At 37.3% G+C, this 16,970-nt stretch overlaps 2 protein-coding genes across 3 annotated transcripts in view; one reads left to right on the forward strand and one right to left on the reverse strand.

The window, feature by feature from the left end:
* The window catches only part of LOC125658070 (renin receptor-like), a 19,904-nt gene extending 16,710 nt beyond the window's left edge, over nucleotides 1-3,194 (reverse strand). Inside the window, exon 1 of the mRNA XM_048889152.2 lies at nucleotides 3,032-3,194. Coding sequence (XP_048745109.2) covers nucleotides 3,032-3,113 — 82 coding nt within the window. The 5' untranslated portion in view covers nucleotides 3,114-3,194. The remainder of the gene's footprint in view (nucleotides 1-3,031) is intronic.
* A 3,523-nt stretch (nucleotides 3,195-6,717) lies between these two features.
* Nucleotides 6,718-16,308, forward strand: LOC125659203 (uncharacterized). 2 transcript variants are annotated; one of them, XM_048890807.2, is made up of 6 exons: nucleotides 6,718-7,282; nucleotides 7,401-7,497; nucleotides 9,510-11,062; nucleotides 12,008-12,128; nucleotides 12,367-12,494; nucleotides 14,539-16,308. In XM_048890807.2, the coding sequence occupies exons 3-6, from the start codon at nucleotides 10,987-10,989 to the stop codon at nucleotides 14,787-14,789; spliced, it is 576 nt and encodes a 191-aa protein (XP_048746764.2). In that variant the 5' UTR covers nucleotides 6,718-7,282; nucleotides 7,401-7,497; nucleotides 9,510-10,986; the 3' UTR covers nucleotides 14,790-16,308. The 2 variants fall into 2 exon arrangements, with proteins under 2 accessions (XP_048746764.2, XP_056006275.1); XM_056150300.1 differs by lacking the exons at nucleotides 12,008-12,128; nucleotides 12,367-12,494; nucleotides 14,539-16,308 and having other exon boundaries at nucleotides 9,510-10,161.
* Nucleotides 16,309-16,970: the final 662 nt, after the last annotated feature.

Consider the following 16,970-nt stretch of genomic DNA (forward strand, 5'->3'; position numbering starts at 1 on the left):
TATAGACACTTTCTTATATTCAATTAAAATAAACTGTTTTTTCAAATGAAAATAAATTCAGTTTATATCTATGTATCCGAAACATAACTTTACACACATTAACACCGAGTAAATGTCGTAAAACATCACTTCCGACAGCGACCATCAGTTATTGTTTTTAGTTAAGAATAAAATATCTTATGGTTTAACATAAAGTTTCTTGTTTATTTTTTCAACACGACCAGTCGGACTAGTAAATCGACATTTTGCCCAACCGGACCTATCATTTAGTAGACTAGGTCGGTCGGACGTGCCTTAGTGTCAAACCCTGTATACAAAAATGGAAACTGACCTGAGTAACTACAAGATGCGTTTGTTTAAAATATTACTTCGTTTCATGAATGGCAAGAAGTACCAAGTGTAAGAAAGTAATAATTATGCAAATGTGCCACTCAAATGAAATTTTGATATTGAATTTTCTATAAAATTGGTATGTTAAATTGTTACAAATCTGACATGTGCTCAGTGCCTCTCTTTCGCTTTTTTCCGAACTGGTAACCTCCGAGGTTAATGCACATCGGAGAATATGAGCAGGAATTAATGACAGGATGACAATTACTCATGAATCGACATTTTTTGCTGATTTGATGGGTTTATTGCTTCAGATTTACTCTGATTTTATTAAGATATATACATTCAATCACAAACAGGAGTCGAAATTAACTTTTTCTACCATAGGCTAATTTTAACCTGTGGGTATAAAATCCACAGGCTAAGCTAAAATAAAAATGATTGAGCAGTGCTCATTTTTCATATATATTATTTTAAATCGATTGATTTTCCCATCATTACTGAGTCTAGGGTCAACAGGCATTGTTTGGACAAGACACTAAGTTACGTAAGTCGAATGGTGCAATGTTTAGGTCTCTTGATTATCGCACCTCTAATCCACAACCTGTTTACCACAGGTCTAGATCCAATTTAGTTCTTCCAATTTCATGCCACATCAGGGTTGTCACTAGTGATTTTTCAAAGTGAATCCCGGATTCGTGGTTTATAAGCAGTACGATAATGAGTCTCATGAACTTTTTTTGATAATCGTCTACTCAATGAGCAGTGCACTCATGTCATGACTACAACCAGCAGGGTTTCAATTTCGACTGAATACCTTAGGGGCCAAGTGGGCCCCTGAATAAGAAATTCTGTTAGCCCACATGAAATTTTAGTAGCCCACAAATATCATGAAATTGAATAACATGGGGTTTTTTTACAAGAAAAAAGAAACATCAGGTCACATTGCAATTTATCTAAAAAATTAAAATATCAATATTCAAATTCTGTTTCCTTCTCCGTAATTCTTTCAAATACCTCTCTCATTTTGTCAACCTAGCAACTTTATGATCATCGCAGCGTCTGACTTTAACACATGTTTCTTCACACTTTTTATGTTATTTCAAAATTTCTCAGCTTTATGATGCTGTCAAGTTTATAACTTGGGCAAGCTGTCACAACGACTGGGCCTTTCGTGTCATGTTTTGTACACACAGCATGTCATCCCCTTTTTGCCGTCATCGAGCCATATTCTCCCTTTCTTTTAACTTTGGTTAAAAGCAGACGCTTTCTTTTCGTTTGAAGTAACCCTTGCGTTGTTCAACTTCTGGTTTAAATACATTTTGGAAGGTTTGATACCCCAGGAATCATGAATGTCTCGCCAGGTGGCAAAACCTCAACTGGAAATTGAACTTCAATTATAATAGGACTCAGATCGGTCGGAAAGAAAAATGTTGATCGGACAATTACGGTCACCAAGTGGGCAACGAGAACGAAAATTTTGGGTGCCCACAAGCAAAGTTTAGTCGCCAATGCGAGTGGGCGAGCAGTAATTTGGAACCCTGAACCAGACTTCAATATGTTAATACATAAATGTAGATAAGACATGTTGGAGTGATTAATATTAATTGATAAACAACGCTACTCTCCATTCTGATAAAAATTACTACCGGAAGACTTGGTAAAAGATTGACTCCGATCTTTTTTTTTTTAGATAAATGAATAGCAAAAACCTCATAATTAGAATTCAATTTAATCACCTCTATAAGTGAACACAAGACTAGTGGCACATGTCTATATTTTTCATCATATTGATAATCATAATGCGATTTCCGACCTTTAATGCATCTGTTTGACTCCAAGTTTCTTTTAAAAAAAATTACAAAACAAAAATCCGGATAGAAACGGTTTTTCAAATCGGTTCTTCATTTAAGCATTTGTACGATTCTGAGTGCAACTTTAAGAAAAGCGAATTGCGCATCACTGTATAAAACAGACATGATACGATAATGGTTTGTAAATCACCACTCACTAAGATTTTTGAGTGTTCAATATTTGAATTCGCTATTTTTCAAATGTACTCGCATTTAGCAAGTATTTCTTGCTAATTTCGAGCCCTGACAAATATGTTAAATATTTTTTATTTCTTAATTTATTTACCATCAGACTTTACAGCTTGTATTGCTTTAAGGAATTGAGATAAATAATAATGGATCGATCAATCTCTATAATGATAATATTAATTCAGAAATTAAGACACATTATACATTAAAATCAAACATTATAGCACTATTTCAACTATCACAAATCTAAAATCACTGAACATTTGTCATGATGAAGACACAATCAAAACACATAGAACATCACGATATAGATTAATTTTGCAGCATTAATATTTTAATGCAAATAGCAATTCATATACAAGAAGACTAGTTTACATGTTCACATCACAAATATTTTGAATAGAAAATAGATAAACTAAGAACAAAAATGCCTTTCAGCTACGTTAGTTTAACTGAGTTAAAACAATCTATCCACATCACGCAAGAACTTGAGGTCGAGTTGAAGTGATGGATCGTGACAACCTCGGAATGCACTCTAATACACCTTCCACTAACTTTGTCCAAAAACCATTTCTTCTTTCTTAAATATGTATACTGTACTTCAAAGATTGTATATTATTATATTAGTAAGAGATATTTGAGAAAATTGGCTGAATTACCTAGAAACAATAATATGCAAATATGGAACATCGACAGTCCTATTCCATTGTCGGCCATTTTGTCTGCGATCATGTGTGTCATGTGACCAATTTGTTAACTCGTACGTTTACCAACTTTGTTGCACCACACGCAATCGGAACTCCTCGAATGTCTCGCGCACTCGACATAGCAATCTCTCACCAGAGGGCGTTACGCTACGCTCCACAACACAAAAGTGAAGCTTGCGTAGCGCGCCCTCTGGTGAGAGAATGTCGACATAGATGTCGAGTGCGCGAGATATTCGAGGAGTTCCGATTGGCACCACACGAATTTTAAAATCCAATTATAGGCCCTACATTGTAATCTCGTCCCATTGTCCGCTGCCAATCGTAGAGCAGGGGATCATGGGACAAGACTACATACATTGTAGATAAGGGGCGAGATCAAAAGATCACTGTCGGATAAAAATCTAAATTCAAATAGCTAGGGGGAGGGTGGGGATAAAACTACACGTTAGTGGAAAACGAAAAGAAAAAAAACACAAGTGACTGTTAAAAACATTGCATTTTAATGAACATTTAATAATTTTAATGTACACTTTCATTTGTAAATAAACAGTAGAAAAAAGTATACAGAATATCATTTGTACACGTATGTTTTTACTTGTAAATCGATTAGTGTCAACATTCATTATACTTAGTTTTAAGGGGGGGGGGGGGGGGGGGGGGGGGGGCTTTCAAGATGAAAACTTAGTTTTTGTCAGACATTGAACTTTTGATCTCAGCCCTAACTTACTTAACAAATTGCTTAGATTCCACTGGTCGTTTAACAATAAGGCAAATAAGACGTTCCCACAACGGATGAAAATGTGAATCAATATCATAACTCCTATAACTCATAAGGAATAACAAAATTCAGAGTTGGCAGAATCTAAATATGATGATTGGTTTTCACACTATAAGATGAATACATGGTGAAGATAACGAACATTGATCAATTTCATAACTCCTATAAAGAATACAAAATTAAGAGTAGGGCAAACACGAACCTCTGGAGATACCAGAGGTGGGATCAGGTGCCCAGGAGGAGTAAGCATTCCCTGTCGACCGGTCACACCCGCCGTGGGCACTATATCTTGATCAAGTAAAGGGAGCTATCCGTAGTCAATAGCAACGTTTATATAAAGAATGACCTAACATGTACAGTTGGTATGAAACACATCAAACAGCATTTCACCCAATGACAGGTTGTATTGACAAACTGTCTTGTTATAACGACCATAGAATTTGTGAAATGCTGACTTTAAACAAGACTGTTGAAAACCCTGTAACATCAACTTGTTTGCCTGCCTCGATTTTAAAAAAAAATGATCGTACGCAGAACAAGCTCTTGCGTATCGAATCAGATGAAAGACATAAACACCATATGCAGGTGATAATGTATTATTTGATTGATTGTGGTTTTCGCCATTTTTGGCAATATTTCAACCATTTTACAGCGGGGGTGATAATAAAATATTGCTATTTACATAAGTATGGGGAGTTGACGATGAAGAAGATGAAGTCATCCCGTTTGTCATCAAGTTGAGTCGTTAGTTTGCCATTAATAACTATATGTGTAATAAAATACCTAAGTACGAAGCAGATGTGGAAGACTCTATGGTGTCTTTAATTATGAGTTCACTGGGATGTATATCAATTCGTCATGAATAAAAATGATTATTTTTAATAGATAAAACGTGCATACAAAGAGAAACGCGATGTAAAGTGTCAGTTTACAGCTAGCTCTCGAATTACCGCCACTCAATTCATCGCCATCTTCGTTATAACACCACATTTTCCTAGAATCATTTTTCCCATTACAACTGTACTTAGAATTCTCGTTAAAACGCCAAATTCACTATCGCCATTTGCCACCTATGGATATACAAAGAGGTCAGGCGACAGGTCTGACCGGTTGACAGGGGATGCTTACCCCTCCTAGGAACCTTATCCCACCTCTGGTGTGTTCAGGGGTACGTGTTTGCCCTACTTTTAATTTTGTATTCTTTATGGTATCCCTGTTCGTTATTTTCTCTTTTTCATTACTAAAATTCGAATTAATTTTTCAAATACCTCCACCCCTTCCAATCTATCAAATACTTAGATCCACCTTTCGTTACACCAGTTTTTAGGGGATGGTGAGCTTTCATATCATTTAATTTCTTTTTGATTTAATTAAATTTAGAAAAATGTAAAATCGGTACAACAGATAATAACCAGTGTCGTGTACATTCAGCATTGGTTACAACTTGAAACTACTTGGCCATTTCCGCAAGCGACAAATAATATCTTCTCGGGGGGGGGGGGGGGGAAACGGACCCGAATTAGGCATTTCCCAATGGGGGAAAAGTGTCCCAGCATATTTTCTTCCCATTGAACAAAGTCAGTTTAAAGTTCCGCCTACAACCTTTTTGTCGCCTTCCGCTACCAAACAATGGGATCGTGATCTACAATAACTTATGTTTTTGGTACCAGGGTATTCGCTTGTGACAATCTGAACAATTATCTTCAAATTAGACAGATATTTTTTGCATTAGAAATGAATCGTCTTTAATTCATTGGGTAGCCACTAATGATACTACTGTCTTTCGTATTTAGCAATCGCACATTCTCGGGCTTTTACGGCAGAAAAACAACATCGATGTATATATTACGGCAAGCTCCCCTCTGACTTAAAATGCATGCAGACATAATAAGTTATAAATATGCAACAGGAAGGGAGAAAATGCAACGGATCAGACCGGTATTCGAACTCGGGCCTCCTGAATCTCTAGATAGTCAGGTGCCCCACCAACCGAACCAACTGGCCACCGGCGATCGAGCCCTCCTGACCGTTACATTCCTCCCTCCTTAAATTGTCTCCGTCCTCGAAGACACACACACACAACCAAGATTCCTATGCCCTTGGTACAATCTAATTAAAATTAGACTTGTAGATCCACTCCTCAATGATACGCTTCAATTGCAAGTCTAGCTTTGATTAGATTGGCCCCTGACAGAACTTTCCCCTGCAAGTCCAGGGGTGGTCACTGGTCAACGACACCAAATGCAACAAGAAGGGAAAAAATGCAACGGACCAGACCGTGATTGGAACCCAGGCCCACTGAATCTCTTGTCAGGTTCTCTACCAACTGAGTTAACTGGCCACGGGCGATCGAACAGAGTGCTACATTCCTCCCTCCTTAAATGTCTTTCCACTCTGAAGACAAAAGATCTTTGTCTCCTGGCATGAATTCCAGGGGCTGGTCACGGCACTGGATGTAACAGGAAGGGAGAAAATGCAATGGACTAGACCGGAATTCTTCAATTCTTGTAATAATTTATTTGGCACTTTATCTACACCACGGGCACTGGAAGTTAATGTAAATATATAGTATGTGCATGTATACATACATGTACATGTACATACTATATATTTACATTAACTTCCAGTGCCCGTGATCTACACCAAAAGTCAAAATCGTTAATTCTCCAATCAGAATCACCTGAGCTGATGAACTGACGTCCATTTTGAATAGAAGTTACACTACACCAAATGTTGTGCATATGATTACTAGTAGGCCTGGGCGTGTAAACCAACTACACCGGGTGTAACACGGCAAATCAAGCGCAGCCAATATTTAAAATATTTTAATTTTTCGTATAAGATCATCGGAGTTCACTACCATGGAATACAAAACATCTCTACACTGTCAGTACACACTATGATATTGATACACATGGTCTGCAGCTATTCTCTTTAGAGAAGTGGATAGCTGGCATAACCTACATCCACTGTAGGCTACATCCAGTGGATGTAGACTATCCACTTCTTTAAAGAGAATAGGTCTGTACAGCTAAACCATCCCCAAACTGTTTGAAACAAGTTTACTTCGAGTTCTATTTTTATATTTAAAATTCCCCAACCGTCACGACTGGCGAGTGATCTGTTTTTAAAAATAATTTTAGTACCCGGACTAAAGGTTTGAATTAACACCAAACAGTCTACCAAACATGACGCTTCTGGTTGACGAAGAGGGGGGACAAGTGACGTCCCTGGAGGAAATATCAGTACTAGAAACGAGGGTCCCAGGAAAACTGAAAATACATCGGAGAGGATGCCGAAATTTCGTCATCATGTCTGCGGCTGTGTCCGTGTTGATGTTTCTTGCCAGTTTAGCCGTTCTGATTTACGTAATGAATCTCCTGAAAACCCCGCCCTTTGGGACTAATCAACAAGAAGGAGGAATCGTGAGAGTTAATTCGTTATTCATTTTAGTTTATGCTAACTGAGTTCAGTGAGGAATTGCTCTATAATGAATTGAATTGCTTATATCATTTTAGTTCTACTATTCTTTTTTTTATTTAGGTTGCATCCACCCAAACTGATCGCGGTTTCCAAAACAGTTCACTTACCGGGGACTTTCCGGTGTCTTTCTTGGTTTTAAACATAACCTGTTTGGAAGGTGAGGGTTTTTATATAAATCATATAACAGTGGTGGATCCAGAGTGAGGGTTCTGGGGGGTTGGACCCCCCTTTTGTAAAAAAAAAAAAAAAAAAAAAAAAAAATAACCCCCTCCCCCCCCCAAAAAAAACCCCATACAAATAACGCATTTTGAGGTTGGAACCTCCCCCATTGAAAACCAAAATCAATGGTACAACCCCCTTTAAAAATTTCCTGGATCCGCTCCTGTATAAACTGTCAATAGATAATCCTGATAATGACAATGAGACGTTTAGTATTCTCAGGTTTATCTCTGAAGATTATCTAATTTAGCCAATAATCACGAGGAACTTATATAAGAACAATGACTAGTACAAGTGTAAATAGGTCCCTGGGGTGATCATGAGTCATCTCCCGTACGGTGGCTCATTTGGTAGACCACTCACCAAGTTCCAGGAGGTCCCGGGACTGAGAAAATAACAAAAGATTGTTGGTCCATCTAATTTATACCCTCACTCTATCTAATATTGAAATTCCTGTCATTCATTTCATTACGTACTTGCAGTAGGTGTTTTTGTTAGGTAAGTTTCAGTAAATTATCTGAGTACTTGCATTTGGTACTTCTTTTTTAAAGGTAAGTTCAAATTACTAACAAGAGATGTTTGTAAAACACATATGCCCCCCATGGTGCAAAATTGAAAAGGGTTATACACACACATCATTTAATTGATGGTAGTATCATCAACTCAAACTATTGAGCAGACAATATCTTCCTATGTCAAGAGTGAATTGACCATGTGACCTAAATATCAATAGGGGTCATCTACTCCTTATGCTGTACCAGTGTACCAAGTTTGGTGTCAATCAAGCAAATAATTCTTAAAATATAGAAGACAATATATTAATATGTCCAGTTCAACAATTGACTTTTTACCTCAAAATCAATATGGGTCATCTTCTCCTGAAGATGTACCAGTGTACTAAGTTTGATGTCCGTCAAGCAAAAGGGTTATCAAGATATTGAGTAGACAGTATATAACTATGTTCAGTTTGACCTTTGACCATGTGACCTCAAAGTCAATAGGAGTCATCTCCTCCTGAATATACAGCACTGTACTAAGTTTGATGTCTGTCAAGCAAAGGGTTCTCAAGATATTGAACGGACAGTATATTCCAATGTCCAGGTTGACCCTTGACCTTTAAACATGTGACATCAAAATCAATAGGGATAATCTTCTCCTGAAGATGTACCAGTGTACCAAGTTTGATGTCTGTCAAGCAAAGGGTTCTCAAGATATTGAACGGACAGTATATTCCTATGTCCAGTTTGACCCTTGACTTTTGACCATGTGGCCTTAAAATCATTAGGGGTCATCTTCTCTTAAAGACGTACCAGTGTACCAAGTTTGATGTCTGTTAAGCAAAGGGTTCTCAAGATATTGAGCGGACAGTATATTTCCATGTCTAGTTTGACCCTTGACCTTTGATCATGTGACCTCAAAATCAATAGGAGTCATCTTCTCTTGAAGATATACCAGTGTACTAAGTTTGATGTCTGTCAAGCAAAGGGTTCTCAAGATATTGAGCGGACATTATATTCTTAACTCCAGTTTGACCCTTGACCTTTGACCTGAAAAACAATAGGGGTCCTTTTCTACTCATAACCAACCCACATATGAAATATCATTATCATCAAGTGAAAGGTTCTTAAGATATTGAACGAACAACATGTGGTCTACAGACCGACCGACCGACAGTGCAAAACAATATGCCCCCTCTTTTTCAAAGGGGCGCATAAAAATAAACATAAAGGGCCGCAGTGGGCGTCTGTCCAAAATACACATACACGGATTTTCATTCATGTAAACACGACTATGATTGTTCGATTAAATTGGATTTAAATTAGATATCTAAAATAATAAAAAGGGGGTGCCTTTAAATTTTGCACAATGACATGTCTTGTTTTACTAATGTTAAGTTTTATAAGTGTAATTATTTAGAATACTAGTATTGTAAGTTTGATTTTGTTGCAGATGAACAAGAGATCTTGAGATGGAAAAGCTACAGAAATCAGACGAGATCTAGAGGGGGGTTGCGGTACTCGGAAGGATTCTTTGAAATTCCGAGGAGCGGGTTCTACGATATTCATTCCATGCTAAGCTTCGAGACGTACCTCCAGCAAGGCATGGGCGATATAACGATTTATAACTGCATTGTGACGTCATCGGGGGTGGTCTTGCGATGTAACCGAATGCGGCATAAGAAGGGATGGGCGGGGCAGAGTGAAATTTTCGTGTTGTCGCGATGGTTGGAGAAGGGGGAGAAAATTGGCGCCACGCTGACACCAACGGCATCAAAAACTCTGGTTCACGGAAACCCAACGGAAAATGTTTTTGAAATCCGACTAGTTAGATAGCAAATACTGTGGTATGCAGACTTCAGTTTGTTACCTATAACTCAGTCTGATTAAAACCAGCCCCCCTTCTCCTATCGTCGTCGATAGGAGAAGGGGGGCTGGTTTTAATCAGACTGACGACGATAGGAGAAGGGGGGCTGGTTTTAATCAGACTGCCTATAACTCTAAATGACATTGGAACGACTGTGCATCATACAAGTATATCTATTTACAGGACTACAGTACAGGCCTATTGATATGTGAATTCAATAAAAATAACATTTCAAAAAGTACTAGTCTGGTTTGATTAACCAAATATTTTTAGACTGGAAATGGATATTCCACAGTTCTCATCATATTTGCCGAATGTCCTACTTATTCTTGTATCCTTAGCGTGTAGCCGTAAGTCAAAATTAGATTGATAAATGTGTTTCATTTTATCATTATCAGAAACCTATATAATTATGCTCAACATCTTTTTGAAGAATTGCTGTATACATACAGGGCGAGTACCCGACTCTCTCGTCCCCTTTCTGTAAAAAGAGAAAACAAATTGATAGAAAGAATTTTATTGCGAATTCAGGTATCCATTTTGTTTCCGTTTATAACAGCTGATCAATCATACCAAGTTTAAATTTTCTTCTCTTTTTATCATACACACAGTCAAAAGGGTTTAGTTTCTCTATCTCCCTAAAGGTGTCAGTGGGCTAGCTTCTACCTTTCTCATCCGCAGCCTCTATGTCATATTATGATATTAACTAATATGAATTTAAATTGTTAAGAGAAAAGAGCACCTTGTAAGAAATAAACGTGATTAAAACCTCTCATTGCATGAACACACAAGTACTCAGTAAGCAGTCCCCTGAGTATGGGAGCATAATCCATCGTAATCATTTTATCTGATGACAATGTATATCATGAAAATTGAATATCTTTTAAACCAATAAAAAGTGGCCTAATAAACCATGTCTTAAGTTAAATGGTTGAACGAATATACATGTACATTGCTTGTAGAGCTTAAAACGGACTGTTTAAATAAATCCAAAAAGAAAGCAGACAATTTGTCGTGATCATTTATGAAATTATCGGGAGAAATATATTATCCTATATAGTTTATGAACTGTGTGAATATGGGGTCTCGGACTTGTTGCTATCTTCTTATACAGCTGCTTTATTTTGTGGATCTTGAAGGTGAGGGTTATCAATAATCGATTATTTATTTGAAGTCCCTGAAAGGACTCTCTGTATTAACTGGCCTGGACCTTTGAATGCTGTGTTTTTGTTGGTTCAATATTGGAATACGATTCGGTTCCTCTTTATGAATAAGGGGCCTTACATAAATTTTATTAATTAATCTTATGCAAGAGGTGCCCTGCCTACATTTTTGGCCGGGTTGCACAACGCACAAACGGCTTATAAAATGGTGGACGGGCGTACCTGTAATAGGGCCTAGGGTACCTACTTTGTGTAATCAACTCCTCTCACACCTCTAACTTGACATTCCTCAAACTTTCTACAGTTGTTATGGATACATTGAAGATGTGCATGTGTCTTTTTGAAAGTGATCAGACATTAATATTCTTCGAAAAATCTACATGTAGTTGAACTTTGTCATTGTTTAAGCATGTCTTGAATAGACGGTACCTATTTTTGTAATCAACTCCTCTTACAGCATTTATTTGACATCCTTCAGACCTCGTACAGCTGTTATGAAAGCATTGAAGATGTGCATACATGTGTCTTTTTGGAAGTGATCGGACATTCTTCGAAAATTTTACATATACATGATGTACAGCTGTAGGTGAACTTTGTCATTTTTTAAGTATACCCATTTTGTGTAACCAACTCCTCTCACAGATATTTTGTACATTATAGATGTTATAAAGATAAGACTTGCTTTTGTTTTGGTTTTTTTGTTGTTTTGTGTTTTTAATTCTACAATTAATATGTCATTTTCCCAGTATGTTTTGTGCTGATGTCTTTATGAAAGATCATATTTTAAAGTATTCCGGCCATTTCTACTGAATCGATTTTTATACACTTTATCTTATGTAATAGGTACCCTGCCTACATTTTATTCAGTTTATGCAATAGGTACCCTGCCTACATGTTATTCAGTACATCTTTATACAACAGGTGTCCTGGCAATCACCTGCAAGACGTACTATTCCTCCAACAGTAGTTTGTTTTACTATGAGTACTGCTCGGTGGGATGTTGTGGAAGTGAACGAAGTTTCAAATGCTGCTCCTCAGAAAAGTAAGAGTATTCACAGGGCAGCACTATTGATCTCATCCAGTTCTTCCAGCCTGTGAGGGAGCTTTCACATCCCTAATCTTTTTTCTCGCAGTTGAACTAATGATTAAACGCAAATTATCATTGTGCGACTGTTTTCATGAGAGAGAGAGAGAGAGAGAGAGAGAGAGAGAGAGAGAGAGAGAGAGAGAGAGAAGCTACAACCAGTATTATATAATCATGGCTGATTTTTCTCCCTCAGTACAGGAGCCATTATAGGCGGTGTGGTTGGGGCTCTGTTGTTCTTCCTCGTGGTGGCAGCAGTGGCATTCATGTCTTGGCAAAGCAGCAAGAAGAAAACTCAGCTTGTAGACGTAGAACCCCAAATAGGTATCACATATCTTAACAGTATCCATTAGATCCACATTACATACATATAGATGTCAAAGATCCACACTACATCCATATAGATATCACAGATCCATATTACATCCATATAGATATCACGGATCCACACTACATCCATATAGATATCACAGATCCATATTACATCCATAGATATCACAGATCCACACAGTATCCAACAGATATCACAGATTCACACTACATCCATATAGATATCACAGATCCACACTACATCCATCTAGATATCACAGATCCATACTACATCGATATAGATATCACGGATCCATATTACATCCATATAGATATTCACTGATCCACACTACATCCATATACATATCACAGATCCACACTACATCCATATAGATATCCCATATCCACTCTATATCCATATAGATATCACAGATCCATACTACATCCATATAGATATCACATATCCACACTACATATATAAATATTAGAGATATGCGCTATATCCATATAGATATCATAGATCTTAACAGTGTTCACTGAGATATCACATATCTGTACTATACCCAGTAAATATCACAGATCCACACTACATCCATAAAAATATTACAGATCTTAAAAGTATCCAGATAGGTATCACAGATTACTTATTGAATAGATATCATAAATCTACATTACACCCAAATAAATATCACATATAATGTATAAATTATCTTAACAGTATCCAGGGAGATATTACATATCTATACTGTATTCAATAGATATCATATATCTTAGAGTGTATTTAGAGATCTATACAGTATCCGATATATACCATAGATCCACACTACATCTAAATAGATATTACAGATATTAAAAGTATCCAGAGAGACATCATAGATCTATATACAGTACTCGATAGGTATCCATAGATCTATGGAGTGCCAAATTAACATAAACTCAAATAATTGAAGATATCTTCAATTATTTGAAGATATCATCAATTCAGTTATTGCTTTCTTTAATTGAATGAATGCGCGCATTAAATCAATTATTGCCCTAAACAAATGAATTAATACACGCTTCAATTCAATTATTGCTCTCATCAATTGAATTAATGTGCACATCAATTGAATTAATGAGAGCAATAATTGATTTAATGCGCGCATTAATTGAATTATTGTTCTCTTCAATTTAATTTATGCGCGCATCAATTGAATTAATGAGAGCAATAACATATTTGATGCGCGCATTAATTCAATTATTGCTCTCTTCAATTCAATTGATGAGAGCATCAATTTCATAGAAATATTGCTCGCAATAATTAATTTAGAGCTCGGTATGAATAATTTGATGATATCTTTAGTTATTTACAATGCTTTTGTATAAGGAATAATGCGCGCATCAATTCATTTAAAGAGAGCAACAATTCAATTAAAGAGATCATTAATTCAGTTGTGGATATGTTGAAATGAAGATATCTTTAATTATTTAGTTGCTCTCTCTCTAAAAGAATTATTGCTCTCTTGAAATGAATTAAAGATATCATTAATTCAATTGAAGAGAACAATAATTGAATTATTGCGCGCATTAAATCAATTATTGCTCTCATCAAATGAATTAATGTTTGCATCAATCCAATTATTGCTCTCATCAATTGATTTAATGCGCGCATTATATCAATTATTGCTCTCTTCAATTGAATTGTAGCGATCATCAATTTAATTGTTGATATCATTAATTCATTTGAAGAGATAATTAATTCAATTAAAGCGCACATCAATTCAGCTGAAGAATTATTGATATCATCAATTCAATTAATGGGCGCAATAATTCAGAATTGAAGATATCATTAATTATTTGAAGAGATGTGTAATTGAATTGTTGCGCGCATCAAATGAATTGATGATATCTTCAAATAATTTGGCGCTCCATAGAGATCTACATACTGGATCTCTCCCGTATATCTCAGATATATATAAAGTAGCAAACAAATATTAATCACATGTATCTACTATATCCAAAGACCGATGTCATCTCTTCTCCGCCGCCGCTGATTTGACGTCTGATATTTCCTTTTTAGATGAGTTCGGTTATGAATTAGAGGCCATGGGTGACCTGCGCACTTGTCATCCCGGAGCCGAGGCCTATTCGTCCCCCATCTCCCCAAGTCACCTTCAGGAGGACTTTCACCAAAGAATTGATCACACAGACATGGCCTCTGGAGAACACGAATGCCCCCCACCAGTATATGAAGATCATATGCCACCCATGTCTCCACCGCCCTCGTACCAGGAAAGAGAGACCACGTCCGTGTCGGAGAAACGTTACTGAGTCTTGTGATGGTGGGGTGGAGTTTAGGGAGGGGGTAAAAGTGGTGGGTGATGGGTGGTAGGAATCGAGTAAGCAGTGGGAATGTGTATTTTGCGTAAGAACAATCGCTGGCATTCTAATCCTGGGGAGGGGTTGTTTTACGTCCCTTCAAGAATATTTCTCTCACATTGAAACATTACCAACTGTTGGTGAAGTACCACAAATTTAGACCTACACTTGACGCTTATGGTCGTAGCAGTGAGGTTCTTTAACGTGCTAACTCTTGACGCGACACGGTAGTTATATCTGGTTATATCCGCAAGACCCGTGATTCATATCCGCAAGACCCGTGATTCTCACTTCTAAATGCCAAGCGTTTGGTGAAGGAACAATCACTATCTCTGTTTTCGTCTTAGATTACAAGCGGCCATGGCACGAGAGCTCAAATTCACGACCTCCCTGTTGCGAAGCGAACGCTCTACCACTAAACTACCGCGACCGGTTGAGATGGTATTAGGTGCATAAAATGACTAACACAATTATCTGAATATTTGTCGATGTTAATGACATACGAGTAAAAAATCAGTAATTTAAGTTACTTTCTTTGCTATATATAGTAGTAAGAATACGGCGAAATTATGTTGGATTTTTAAAATTTTTGCTATTTCAATAAATTAGGGTACCCGATATTAATGATCAGCCCACCTAGCCCGAGAAACTTTTAAAGTAAGTCGGCAAGGTATCCCAGACAGGGCCGTAAATTACATGGAGGCGGAGGAGGCAGCTGCCTCCTCCAACTTTTGAGCCAAAAAAAAATTAAAATTTAAAGTTCATTAGAATTTATGTTGTTTCCAATAACTAAGAACATGATACCTCCCTTAAAAAGCATTCCAAATCTTTCTTTTAGAATGAGTTAGTCAAGTAACATCTTAGAAGGCCCTAGAATCAAGGATTTTGCACGAAACGTGTTCGGTGTGCACAAAATGTGCTCAGCGTCTGAGGGCCTGGGCGGCCCCCAGACCCCCGCCTAATTTCCTGCCTCCTCCAAATTGAAGGTTAATTTACGGCCCTGCCAGACGAAATCAAAATTGGTGGTTAGTTGCAAGCCTTGTTGACATTGTAGTGTAGAGATATGATATAAATTTATAAATCGTTATTTTAGCTGCAGATGTTTAGCTCTCTGAAAAAGAAACTGGGACAGAACAGAGAGCTACAGATCCACCCCTATAAAACACTTCGATTTACATCGGTTTTTTTCCTGCTCGCATTTGTTCTCTCGCGATTTTACCCAGAGAGCAACAGATCAGTAGCTATCGTCGTTTACCAAATGAATTGGGGAGCACTATGACACCCGTGATGTGGATGGGCACTGAATGCCACGTTGATAGGGGTACATGTAGATGTAAATGGAAGAATTCAAGACTGAAAACGATGATGTAGCGATTTCACAGCTGAAGTCCAATGTTGTTTTATTTAAGTCTGTATAAATGTATTATATGAATAATTGTCTGCCTTTTGTGCCTTATTAAACTAATGGTACATACATACACATTTTAGATATCTCTTCATGAAGGTGTTCCATTTAGGCTACTCGTTCTTTCACATTTAAAGCGAAGATACGAAAGAACAATATGGAAGGAGCGGAGATATAAGTGCGACGAAGCGAGGGTAAGGGGCGAAGACAACGGAGCAGCGATCCTAGGTCCTCCCACTTTCGTTCCTTCATTATCGAGATTCGATACACGATTGTCCACTTGATCATAAGTAAACTTTTATTTAACCCTTACCCCCCCCCCCCTCACTGAAAGGTTTATGCCGAAAATGTCTATAGATACGTGCAAGATATTGCCGCAGACAGAAAGTTTAACACCATTATCCAACTGTCCTAGATTTTTCTATTAGCTGTTCCCCTAAGATAAATTTCTTGAAATTTTATAAAAGTAGTAATTCATGGCAGCATAAATAACACACCGTCATAGTTCAGCATTATCAGTACACACCTCAAAATGTCTGAGACCTTGATATTGTCATGAATTTTGATCTGTTGCGGACAGAAAATGAAGCCGGTGGCCATTTTTAACCACCGTGTTAACACTTACACAGACACTGGAGGTGGATTAAAGTTAACAGTGTTAAAGCAAACTCGCTTTTGAAAAACAGTTAATCACATGGTTAACTTTAACCAAGATAACACCATCATAA

Source organism: Ostrea edulis, chromosome 9 (assembly GCF_947568905.1).
Source record: "Ostrea edulis chromosome 9, xbOstEdul1.1, whole genome shotgun sequence".
Lineage (NCBI taxonomy): Eukaryota > Metazoa > Mollusca > Bivalvia > Ostreida > Ostreidae > Ostrea > Ostrea edulis.

Excerpts from the sequence above, each read along its gene's own strand:
- LOC125659203 (XM_056150300.1), top strand. The coding sequence starts at position 7,046 with ATGACGCTTCTGGTTGACGAAGAGGGGGGACAAGTGACGTCCCTGGAG. Across the intron at positions 7,283-7,400 it reads ATCAACAAGAAGGAGGAATC|GTTGCATCCACCCAAACTGA; the intron begins GTGAGAGTTAAT and ends TTTTTTATTTAG. Across the intron at positions 7,498-9,509 it reads AAACATAACCTGTTTGGAAG|ATGAACAAGAGATCTTGAGA; the intron begins GTGAGGGTTTTT and ends ATTTTGTTGCAG.